General features: G+C 43.0%; 3 protein-coding genes across 3 annotated transcripts in view; 1 reads left to right on the forward strand and 2 right to left on the reverse strand.

The window, feature by feature from the left end:
* Positions 1 to 462: 462 nt before the first annotated feature.
* On the forward strand, positions 463 to 1,191 carry C922_01631 (YggS family pyridoxal phosphate enzyme; the record flags this gene model as incomplete). The annotated part of the gene is made up of 1 exon (XM_008817234.1): positions 463 to 1,191. The coding sequence occupies one exon, from the start codon at positions 463 to 465 to the stop codon at positions 1,189 to 1,191; it is 729 nt and encodes a 242-aa protein (XP_008815456.1).
* Positions 1,192 to 2,082: 891 nt separating this feature from the next.
* C922_01632 (hypothetical protein) lies at positions 2,083 to 5,176 on the reverse strand (the record flags this gene model as incomplete). The annotated part of the gene is made up of 2 exons (XM_008817235.1): positions 2,083 to 4,794; positions 5,072 to 5,176. The coding sequence occupies 2 exons, from the start codon at positions 5,174 to 5,176 to the stop codon at positions 2,083 to 2,085; spliced, it is 2,817 nt and encodes a 938-aa protein (XP_008815457.1).
* A 2,208-nt stretch (positions 5,177 to 7,384) lies between these two features.
* The window catches only part of C922_01633 (hypothetical protein), a gene marked incomplete at both ends in the record, with an annotated part of 8,403 nt that continues 3,707 nt past the window's right edge, over positions 7,385 to 12,080 (reverse strand). The window contains one exon of the mRNA XM_008817236.1: positions 7,385 to 11,971. Within this exon, the coding sequence (XP_008815458.1) occupies positions 7,385 to 11,971 (4,587 nt within the window). The remainder of the gene's footprint in view (positions 11,972 to 12,080) is intronic.

The following is a 12,080-nucleotide window of genomic DNA, read 5'->3' on the forward strand; positions in this document are numbered from 1 at the left end:
GTCGTGTTGACCAACCGATGATGGAGCGTGAAACGGCAATTTATTTCTGTTCCCTCCGAGAGAACAAACTCGCAGTCCCGCCAAGAAGGCATCAGTAGGAGAGGCGCCTTTCAGGGAAAAAAAAAAACAAAAAAGTGCTACCGAATATTTCCCTTCTACCATCCACGGTAGGAGTAACTTCCCTGGCAGAAGTTACCAATCGAAAGGGGAGGCTTACAAGATGATGCAAGTTCCACGAACAATATGTTTTATGCGTACCCATTTTCCTACTGGATAGAGGAGTAGGCAAAATAGGAGAGTAGCAATTCGAGAGTCCTTCACACAGAGGCCACTCCATAACGAGCGTATAGGGCGCCACTCCCCGGCGCAAGGATTACAACAAAGAAAGTGTAGCACATAAGAAGCAATCCCAAATCTTTCAATGCGATCACCCCTCCTCCACGTGAACAAACGGAGAACACGATGAAGTACATTACCAATCTAAAAGAGATTGAAAATAAAATAAAGTACATCTGTGACAACTGCGGTGTTGCCCCGCCGAAGATACTAATTGTTAGCAAATATGTAGGCAGTGAAGAAATAAATAACATTCACACGTATGACAAGAAGTACCACTTTGGGGAGAATTCTCTGGAAGCCTTGGAGGAGAAGGCGAAGCAGCTACCAGACACCATCAAGTGGCATTTCATAGGAAACCTCCAATCAAAGAAATGCAAAGTCTTGGCAAATTTAAAAAACCTCCATATGGTGGAATCGCTAGATAAGGAAAAAAAAGCCACCCTGTTAAATAATTATTTAAAAAGTATAAACGAGAATGAACAGAAAACCACTGACCAGGTAAAAAAAATCCGTGTGCTTATGCAAATCAAAACAACGGATGACCCGAACAAAACAGGCATTCTGCATAACCACTATGATGATATTGAAAGCACCATTCTGTACATTATCAACAATTGTGAATTTCTCATTTTTAAGGGACTCATGACCATTTCCTCGTTAGAAATTGCCAATAGGGAAAACTCCTTCGTAATTTTGAATGATATAAAAACTAGACTGCTCAGCAATACAGTTATTCGTGATTACTTTTCTGACAGAAAATTTCATATGAGTATGGGCATGTCCGGCGACCTCGAACTAGCCATTAAGCACCGAACGACGCAGCTTAGAATTGGGAGCGCTATTTTTGGCTAGCTCGCTCATCATCATCGCCATGATCTTCATTTTTTATTTTTTTCTCTTTTTTCATGTGACAAGTTCAAAGTTTTTTCTTTTTTTTTTTTTGGAGCATAATGGCTAGCTACACATTGTGTGTATAATAAAAAAAGGAAAAGAAGGCGCGCACGTGTGCAGGGGCTAGATGGAAATTACAACGCCGCCTATTCGTTTGTTCCCGCTCATCCCATTTTCCCCTTTGGAATACACATAAAATTAATAATCTTGTCTCCATTTCATTTCTGTCCAACGAAATTGGCTTACAATTAAAAAAAAGGTACCAGATGGTTGGTATGTTAAGATACACGCTTGCGCGGTAAATTTCGTGAAGTAAGATTCTTCGAACAAAAAAAAAAGAAAAAAGATGTTCCCCCACTTGTTCCACATGGTTGTAAAAAAAAGGAATTGCAAATGTCACATAAAATGCGACTAGTAAAATGGGGAATCCGGGGGGGGTGGGAGCAAAAGAAGAAAAAAAAAAAAAAAAAAAAAAAAAGAAAAGATATGCACGTGCAGGTGAGTGAATATAACAAACGCACATATCCACTACATATAAACTGTATAGGCGTGCACATATCCACGTATGTGTACACTTAAAAACGACATGCGCACAACAATCACTTCACGTGCGCAGGCAAAACAAAAAAGAAGCTGCATTTGGGCGTAGTATTGTCGTTAGGTTCGAGAACATGTCTGTCCCTTCGGCGTCAACACGTTCGCTTTGTAGGTTAAGCGGCAAACCACTAAATGGGGGAGAGACAGCACAATTGGGGATGTCCCACCCACCGATACGTCGCGCGGGAATGTATGCTCGCTGATCTGCAGCAGAACAAAATATCACAACAGCGGGGCTTACCTCCTCCCCCATCCCTACGAATCGTCAAACACCCAGAGCTGCAAAAACTGAATTTCGAATTCCTCGTCGTGGGTAAGCAAGTCGTTATCGTATGTGCTGCTCCTGTTGGTCTGCCCCTTGCACAAGTCGTCATTAATGAGCAGCGAGCAGTTATCCCCACCGCCTATCGTTATCGATTTTTCATCCGAGTAGACAAAATAATTGTTTCGAGTAGTCCAGGTGAACACCTGAATGGCCGCATTATCATTGCCAATTTGTTTTGTTTTCATATTTTCGCTTGTTTCCCCAGTTTTGGTATCTCCGGGGTTGTCACCCCTCGAGGGCTGCTTCTCCCCCGGGAGGGGGGTTAAATGGTGGTACTTCTCTTCGTTGAGCTTCTTCGTTTTGCACTGCATGGGGTCCAACGATGCGCGCTGGTTTTCATCGTTGTCATGGTAACAGTCCTCAGAAGTCATATTACCTTTATTGTGGGACTCCTCCGTATTTTTACCACCGCAGGGGCCACCAGGAGTGTTACCCCCCTCTTCATCCTCACCACAATCCAAATCGTGTATATCCGTTTTGAGCCTATTCATGTAATTGGAGGGAGTGCGCGAGGGACCCTCCTGATTGGCATCCCCTCTAATGGAATTCTTCATGTTGTCTTGTAAATCAGTGGTGAGCTTTTCCTGCGAATTGAACCTCGAATTATTTCCCAGCTTCCCCTCGTTCATGTGTAAAGCGGTGTTCTTCCGCTTAACGTTCTCAGCGATCTCTTTCAATGGGTAAAAACTGTCGATGTTCTTGTCATAGGCACAACTGCTTCCATTATTATCCACTTTCTCGTCTTCATCTTTTATTTTTTTGTCCCTGCCTCCCTGCAAGGCTTTGTCCCCATTTTTAAAGGTAAACAAAAAGTTTTCCCCAGACCCGTAGTAACAATTATCGCAGTGTAGCTTGTCCAGGAAGCAGCCGAACAATATATTCTCCATATCGCAGATTAGCATAATTACGCTACCTTTGTTGGATACACTCCTATACAACGTTTTGAAGGACACCCCATGTATACTTGAGCAGAAGACTAGCTTCCATATTTTGATGCTGAGGGTCGGGGGGAGGTAGTAGTTTATCTGCTTGGTCATTTCTTTGCTTAACAATTTTACTGCACCGTTAATGTACTCCAGTTTCGGGATTAATGGTAAATAATTAGAGTCCTTCACATCATTGGTTGAATTGGTTGCCTGTGTTTTTTTTTTGGATTCCTTGGCCAGTAAGGACTGCTCAATGATGCACCTTAACAATTCGTTTGATGTGAATGGCACCGAGGTGATTGTCTTCTTTATTTTGTTCTGTGATTTTCTCACTTCATCAATTTCTTTGATTATCTTTGTTGTCGTTTCGTATGCCTTATTGTTGTTAAAGAATCTGAACAATATGAAGCTTTTCTCCTCATATTTCTTCTGCGCCTTTTTCTGCCCTTCGAGGTTCTGCCTAGGTTCTTCTTCTGGTCCTCTGTTTCCCCACTGGATCTGATTCCCATCGGTGCAAAGAATATCTCCGCACGTATTGCTGTAGTTCCCCCCGGTGAATGAGCTTCCCGATGTTTGATGATGCAACTCGAAGGAAATATTTTTCAGCGTCTTTGAGCATGAACTTTGTGCCTCGCTCGGGAAGGTGGCACTGTCTTCTCTCTTCATGGAATCTCTCTCTTTTATTCCACTCGCCTTGGTGAAGTTACCGTGTGCAGTTTCCACGTTAGGGAACCCTGATTGGGGCTTTCCCACGGTCGAGAGCTCCCCTTTGGATGATGCCTCCTTCGAAGAAGCCTCCTTGGCTACACTGAAGGAGTCTCTTTTTTGCTTTCCCGACAAAGTGGAATTGTTCGCCTCACTTTCCTTAAAAGAATACCCGGAGTTGGCTAAATTGAGATTATTTTTATAAGTTATATTCGGGTGAGCAGGAATTGCGCTGCTATAATCCGCCTCGTTAATTTTTTGGTAAATCTTTAAATCACTGTCTTGTAGATGTTCCACGATGTTATTCTTTGGAGAGGAAATATCAAAATTTAAAAAGCTATTTTTTTTTTTTTTTAAATCATCATTTTCGTCTTCCCTTCTCTGATGATCAACATTTATGACATTCTTCGAAATGTTCGAAGGGTAAGTGGTTGCTCCCAACAGGTGGTCATTTTTTTCGTCTTTAAAAGACGACGTGTTTTGAACGAGCGGTTGGGCTAAATTGAATACATAGGACAAGCTCCTGCTGATGTATTTATAGTAGGAAATGCTTTTCTGTTTGTTCAAGTCATCCGTGCTGGAGTTGCTATTCACACCACTGTAACAACTAGCTGTGCTGTTTTTCTTTTGCGAGGCATCGTTGCATATTCGATGGTAAATACTTTTTAACAACACTTGGATAAAACCACACGTGTCTTCATTGTTACACAGGTAGGTGTCCTTCGTCGGCACCACAATATGGGCGCACTCGTAAATATCGTACAAATCGATAAAAATTTGATACATGCCAAATCCGTTCGTTATCACATTTTTGTCTCTGAGGTCTGGTTCAAACAGCAAGGATTCTTTCGTTAAAATTAGGTGGCCGCTTATCGAAAAGTTCGTTAGGCAGTACTCGCATTGTTCTCGAAATATGATGCAATTTTTCTTCTCCCTGTCCCTTTCCTCCAGTTTGGTACACTTGTTCGAATTTGTGGACACGATTGCGTTGCGGATTATTCCCTTCTCGAACTAGCCAAACGGGAAAAAGAATAAAAAAAAAATACATGTGCAATGGTGTAAAAATGGCGAAAAATATTGCAAGACGCCTGAACAGCAATAACTTTTTCGATGCACACTGGGCGCGAAACGGCGTTGTAGCTGCGGATGGCCAAGACGCACACACACAGTTCTGCTCCATTTACGGGCAAAAATCTGCGCATATTGTGTAACACTTGGAAATAATATGAACGGGCCATAGACGGACTGGCGTGTTGGTGCAAACTTTTCTCATTGCGCATTTCCCTACTTCGAGCTTGTTTGGGTAGTGTATTTTTTTCTTCTTTCCAGCTATTTCTTCATTCTGAAAGACGTTCACAACTTTTATCTTGTCGTTCGTTTGCTTTTCGTCCATCGTTTGAAACTTGGTTTCGTTTGCATTTTCCGGCACTGTTCTTCAGGGGGGTTGTGGCGCGAGCGAACATTAAAAAGAAGTTCCAGAAAAATGCACTGCACTGAAGAGGCAATAAAGACGCATCAAAAGCGAAATAAAAGAAACTAGCAGAAAAGTACCAGAGATGTGAAGAAAATTGCGAAAAAAGGGCAAAAAAAATATAGGTAAAAACACTAAGCCGAGTAGCGTGATCGGTCGTTTTCACAAGAAAACCATTGTACAACCGAGGCGGAAACTCAACCACTGAAACTTTCAGAAGAGGGGAAGTGCTGCGGGGGGGGGATGCTGCTATTTAACGGAGTGGCCGCTAACTCACGAGGTGGGACAACGCATTACGATGACCAAGTGTAACGACGCGCCGTGCAGGAATGTAAGACCTGTAGCAAATCATATGCGAGGAAAAAAAAAAAAAAGAAAAAGCCCTGAAAATGGTATGCATATATACACCTTCTCATATGTGTCTTATTCGGTCTGCATTGAACATGTCATATTTCCTAGCATATAATGGGTTTTAAAAAAAAAATTGTACACTAATGCTTTCCCCCGTTGAAAGAATGGCTTCATTTGAATTGAATAAAAAAAAAAAAGAAAAAGAAAAAAAAACCAAAGGAAAGCCAAGCCAAGGGGCGTAAAAACAAACGAACAGAAATCACTGGGATGTGTTAAGATTACATTTTCGCATAATTTCAGTATTTTTAATTTTAAATTTGTAAACAATTTTAACACGATTAAGGGGAGTGTAAAATTGATGTCAAATGAAAAAAAAAAATCGTAAATAACAGTAAAAGGGGGGAAAGCTTGTACAATTTTACAAACGTTTTCTTTTGTTTCATTTCCCGTTAAGCCAGTTATGGCCTTTCAATCGTGTCACTTCATGTCACGCCATGCGCAGCCACTTATGAAATCCCCAAGCAAAGAAAACAGAAGGTTAGGAAATGGGTAAGTGGGGCTGTAGCATACAGAAAACAAATGCGTGTTTTTATAAGCAAAATTGTTAAGGGAAAAAAAAAAAAAACTCGGCGATGAGTGGGGAAATAAATATTTAGAAATTAAAAAAATAACAGGCGCTATCTTAAGTGCTGTCGAAGGGTTTCTCGAAATATTGCTCCTTGTAACGAAAAAGAGGAAAAAATGCCCGAAAAAAAATTATTGTGCAGTGTGGAAGGGAACTTATACATACGTATGTATGCATTTATACTAGATACGTGTAGCAATTATTTATCCTTTGAAGGCGCATCGATATTTGCCAGAAACAAAGAAAAAACGCTGAGAAAGATTAAAAAAAAAGAGAAGTGTTAGCTTCTTTGCTTTTTAAGAATTAGGCAGACCAAATAAGTTAACTTTTACTTATGTGAAACAAATGATTGGCATTTAATCCTTTTAATAAAAAAAAAAAAAAAAAAAAAAGTACCATAGTGAAATATGCTATGAAAGGCTTTCCTTTGAAATGCTGTGGTATCATTTGCGCAGGTTTGGCATGTACGTATTTTACATACCCGTGCGATTGTTCTCACATAGACTGCCATGCATGCACGTAGGAGTATGACGCGCCAAACAATTGCATCTCAGCACATGCGTATGCCAGGGCGCGGCCAGAACTATCTTCGCGCGCTTGTATGTGTGCTCGTTACGCGCCTTGGGCTAATGTCTCCTTGTGTGTGGCGGAACAAACGCGCCTTTTCTTAGTCGTCCCTGCACAACGCACGTTTTGGGAACTACGAGATCGTTATTTTGTCAATTCGCCGAATAGCAGCATCGAAGGGGACTCACATCAGTCTGTTTTTTTCGTCTTCGCAGTCTGTTTTTCTTTGGTTTGAATTTTTCGTTCCCATTCGTCTTCCACGCTATTGTTCCATGCGGGGCATCGTGATACGCATCATGACAAGCGAAATAGGCAAAAATGAACGGGGTACTCCTTTTTACGCGGTAAAGGGTGCGAACTTGTTATTGGATTATGCGTGTGTACCTGATGCGTGGCCTATCTACCGGCGCTAACTGGCAAACACGTGGTGGCACAAAAATGACGCGATTCTGGCCTCTCCATGTGTGTCCTCTCCAGGTGTGATACCACCCCTATGGGCGATGCCCAGATCCACATGCAATGCGTCTTGCCCGCGCTAATACTTCCCACAAACGATTCCCTCTAATGATTCCCTATAATTATGCCCTCTAATCCTGCGCGCTGAATATATTTTTGAGGTTGCTCTCAATTAAGCTCTGAATGTCCACCATGTTTGCGCTGATGGACGAGTGATCCGAGGATGTATCGAAAATGCAATCCAACATGGCATTCAGTTCCTTCTTCTTCCCCTTCGAATTATCACCTGGCCCGTTCTTCTTGTGTGTGCCATCGGTGAGTGCGGGCTCTGCAATTTTACCATCCCCAGCATGCGTAACCTTCCTCCTTTCCGTCAAAGCATCGTTCGCTGTTGGGACTTCGTCAGATGTATTGTTTTTATTTATGTTGTTCGTATCATGGAGCAAAGAAAAATCGTTCTTTTGGATTTCTTTTAATTGTGTGTTTTTTTTTGAAAGGGCCCTTGTGATCACCTCGTTCGATTGCAAACTGGACCCGTTTACACCCATCCCCTTCGTGAGGCTCTTCTCGTTGAGGCCTCGAATCTTCGTCTTTAGGATCCGCTCATCGAGGGGGTGCTCGTTTGTCTTGTGTGTTTCTTCATCGTTATAATTATCTTTACCACTGTGAAGTTTTTTTTTCTTTTTCTTTTTTCTTTCCAGGAGCGCTTTTACTATATGTTGATCGCCCATTTGGCTTCCTTCCCCATCGTTGTCACCCCAGTGGAGGATACCACTCGCCGCGTTCGCTCCGTTCGTTCCGTTCAGGTTATTCACCTTTTCTGTTGTTTCATTCGCCACGTCGGGGTGAATACCATTATCCGTTGTGTGTTTTAATTCGGTTAGGTTTTCAGAGGGGGTGTAATTTACCTTATGATTGACCCATTTTCGTACCCCCCCCTTTGTAGAATTCTCCCTCGTTGTGTCGAAGTTCCCCTCTCGCGTGATCGTTTGGAGAGAGAAGCTCTCCTCGAAGTCCACATGGGTTTCACTCGACAACGTTTCATAGGTATCCGTTTTCGACTCTGTAGTTTCGTTGCTCAGCAAATGGTGTTCCTGCAATTGCTGCGTCGTAGCCTCCCCCTCATTGTTCTGTGCGCAATTTTGCTTTATTCTTTCAGGGAACCTCATTGTTTCCTCCATCTGTTCCATGACGAGCATCTTGAGATTTCCGTCTTCTGGAGTTCCTCCTCGGCGGGTGCCCGTGTTGTTGGTGTTGGCGGTTTTATCCGAACGAGCCGTGTTGACGAAGTTAGCCGCCCCGTTGGGATCTTCATCATTCGAATGTACACTACTTAGATGTGAGCCGCTTCCCCTCGACTTGCCGCTACCCCTTCTTTCGTTTTGTTCCCCCAGAAGGTTAACAGCCATCTGAATTATCCCCTCGAGGAAGGGATCCATCAGAGAATCGTCCTTCTTTGAGGGGTTCCATTTTTGTTTTAACCTATCCTTTAGGAATGCTAATTGGGTTGATAAAGCTTCCCCGTTGGAGGTGTTGCCCTCTTCTAAATGCAACTCTTGTTTCGCTTCCGTTTCGCTTGATTTCGTCTCTTCTCCAGCTTCAACACTAAGCGGATGTCGGCCATGCGTCCGTTTGGCGCTACTCCTGGTGCTGCTGCCAGTGGGGAGATCGCCTAATGTACTATTATTATTAGTAGTAGCGGTAGAAGTTGTGTCCCTTTTCGAGGGGGTCCCTTTCGCACCTAAGGCGCCAACTTGTTGTGCGCTCTTCCCGCCCATTAGGTGTTTCCTGGACTGCAGTTCTCGCCGCAATGCGCGTGCTTCCTCGCGTAGAAGCTCGTTCTTCTGCACCAGGTCGTCATTCCGCTCCGCCAATTCGTCGCTACGCTTGAGCAGCTCCCCGTTCTGTGCCTTCACCGAGTTGTATTTGTGTTTCAGTTCGTTGTAGTCGGTTTCCCAGTTTCTCAAAGAATGCTCAATCTTTCGCAAAATGTATTTTTTTTTTTTTTTTTCTTTCTCCAAATTCTTCTTATAACTATCAAAAGCCTTGCTCATTTCGACTTCTCTCTTCTTGTATTTTTCACATTCGATTGTCAGAATGCTGTTCCTTTTGGTGAACTCCTCATTCTGTCTGGCTATCAAATCTTTAACCTGTTCCAAGTGCGTAATTTTGTTCACTAGTTGCTGCAGGTCGTAGTGATGTTGGTGAGATTCTTCATCTAACTCATTTTTTAAAAATAAATTTTCTTTCCTCATTTTGTCGATATAAACTTGAAATGAGCTTTTATTAAGTCTGATTACTTGGTTCGTTTTCATAACAGTGTTCTCCAGAACCTTTTTTAAGTAGTTTTTTTTTTTTTCATTTTCTTCCTTTTCTTTTTTAATACATTTGTACTCTTCATAAATGTATTTCACATCTTTGAGCAGTTTCTTCATGCGTTTTTTTTCATTCCCGAGGTGGGGTTTCTCTCCGTCGACAGGATCATCACGTAGTTTTCTCCTCACCTTCTGGTACAACCGCTCGCATTTCTTGTTTCTTTGTGGGGATTCTTCCTCATCGATAAGCTCAATTTCTGCTGTGGATCCTCCATCATCCTTCTGCTCTCTGCATTTTACCCTGTCAACTTTGCCTGAGTAATCTCTGTCCAGCGCAATGTCATTTTTCATGCGTCTGATTTGTTTACCCAATTTCTTCAGAATATCCCTTCCGCTGCCATCATTACATTCGCTGCTTATCCGTTTAGTGCTACTTGCTATTTTTTTCTGTTTCTTTTTCCCCTCTTCGCCAACGAGCACAATTTCACTTTGTTTTGCCGTCTGGTTCATTTTCCCACCTTCCCCGCTGTCCTTCGAACCACTCCGAGCGCGAATTCGGCCCTTGCACTTGCTCAAAGACTGTTTACTCAAAATGGGATACGTCTCGACGCTTTCGTTTTGATTCCCTTTCTTGGGGACTGCCACCTTTGTGTCATTGGAGCCACTTCGGCTATAAAGACATAGTGTCCCTTCGTTGTTCTTCCTTTTCAATTTCTTCTTGGGGGACGAGCGTGCAGCTCCTACTGCCTCGACACGTGGGTGCGCTGCTTCATCGTGGCGGACCATTTGTGAATTTGTCTGGGGCGGATTCTTTTCACCGTCGTAGCTGCAGAGGTGTTGGTCGATCGTGCACTCGAGTCGCGCCAGCTGGCTTTCCCCCGATGGCTGTGTTGTTTTCTCCCCTGGGAGTTTGTCGCTCTTTTGTTTGTTCCTCTTTTGCTTGTCTCTCTTCTGGTTGTCTCTCTCTTGCTTGTTGCTCCTTTTCTTCACCACCTCACTGCACGTACGAGTAACCTTTTCCCCCTCGCTGTAGCATCTGCTTGTGTCCTTTCCAATGCCTTGGATCTTCCTACACAGCTTACTATCCACGCTCCCGTCGAACGATGGGCTGGCATCCCCCTCACTTACGCTTCTGTTTGGAGGGAAGTGTTGACCCCAACAGGTGTCTCTCTTCAAACTATGATCACTTCTATGCAAGGATTTCTTACCTGCACAATTATCCATTGTACCTCTGCTGAGGAAATCATTTTCCAAATGGACAACAGGGTGATTTAGTCCCAATTGGAAAGGATATTCCGTGTTCTTTGCTCCCTCCCCAGTCTCTTTCATACACTCCAAATTGACGTTCAATTTTTTCTCGCTTATTTCACCTATACTATTATCATAATGGCTGGTGTAGGATTCAATTTTAGACAATATTCGGATAGGACGTAAATGTGATGTGTTGCTTGAGTATGCGTCATCGAAGGAGGTGGTTCTTTTCTCCGTGTCAGAAAAGTAGTTATTCCTTTTCAATTTGGAGCATTTCTGTTCGCTCTCCTCACTTGCACCTTCGCACACATCATTATAAATGTTCGACGCGGATGAGTTTCTCCTCATTGTCGCTGCTCCGATCTTTCTGCCGTTTCGACATTTCAGTGCAGAGCATCCAACTATGATGCCATTTGTATTTGAACCATTTTGGTCATTTTCACCAAAAGTGATTGTCCCAAGCGCTCCACTTTGTACTCCTCGTTTTGAAGCAGAACCCATCTTGCTGCACACAGGTTTATCTTTGTTCTTTGACAAGACTTGCTTCTTCCCTGTTTTGTGCGTCTTCAAATTTTTTGCGTTATCATTGTTAAGGGTCTTTTTTGTGTTTTTCTCCTTCACACAGGCGTTGTTGTCACGATTTGAAGCTTCTTTATCCACCAAGATGGAGGTGTTCTTTGTGCATCCGTCTTCCAGTGAGATCCTCTGTGAGTCTCCCCTCTTATGCGTACTGTCTTCCTTCTTAACCACTTGGAGGTTGACAGTATGGGTGGTGGAGAGACCACCACAGCATTGGCAAATATCTGAGGGGACAGTCACATTCGTCGTAATTACAGGGTTGCCTTCTACCAAAGGTAGGTCTACCTGATCATTCCCCTCTTTTGCTTCCTTCAACTGGATAGGTGTCCTTTTCAGTTTGGTCATTTTTTGGCGTTCCACCTGGGGTGGATGCAGCAGGGTTAGTTCTGTGCCGACGGAGGGCATCTCATTCGGGACGTCCACCTTCTCTTCTCTAATCCGACATTTTCTTTTTTTATATATATGGTATTTTATTTTTAATTTATTCGTCTTTTGGAGGTCTTTCCATTTTGCACACGACTGATTTGTTTTTCTTCCTTGTTGATTTGTTTTCCTCCTTTGGTGATTTTTTCTCTTTAATGAAATGTTGCCCGTCGGGGTAGGGGGTCCTCCATCTGTCTTCCCCTTTTTGCTGTCACTTAGTAGGAACAGTTTGGTGGTGCCTATGCGACTGCATTGACTT

This window comes from Plasmodium inui (assembly GCF_000524495.1).
Source record: "Plasmodium inui San Antonio 1 unplaced genomic scaffold supercont1.5, whole genome shotgun sequence".
Lineage (NCBI taxonomy): Eukaryota > Apicomplexa > Aconoidasida > Haemosporida > Plasmodiidae > Plasmodium > Plasmodium inui.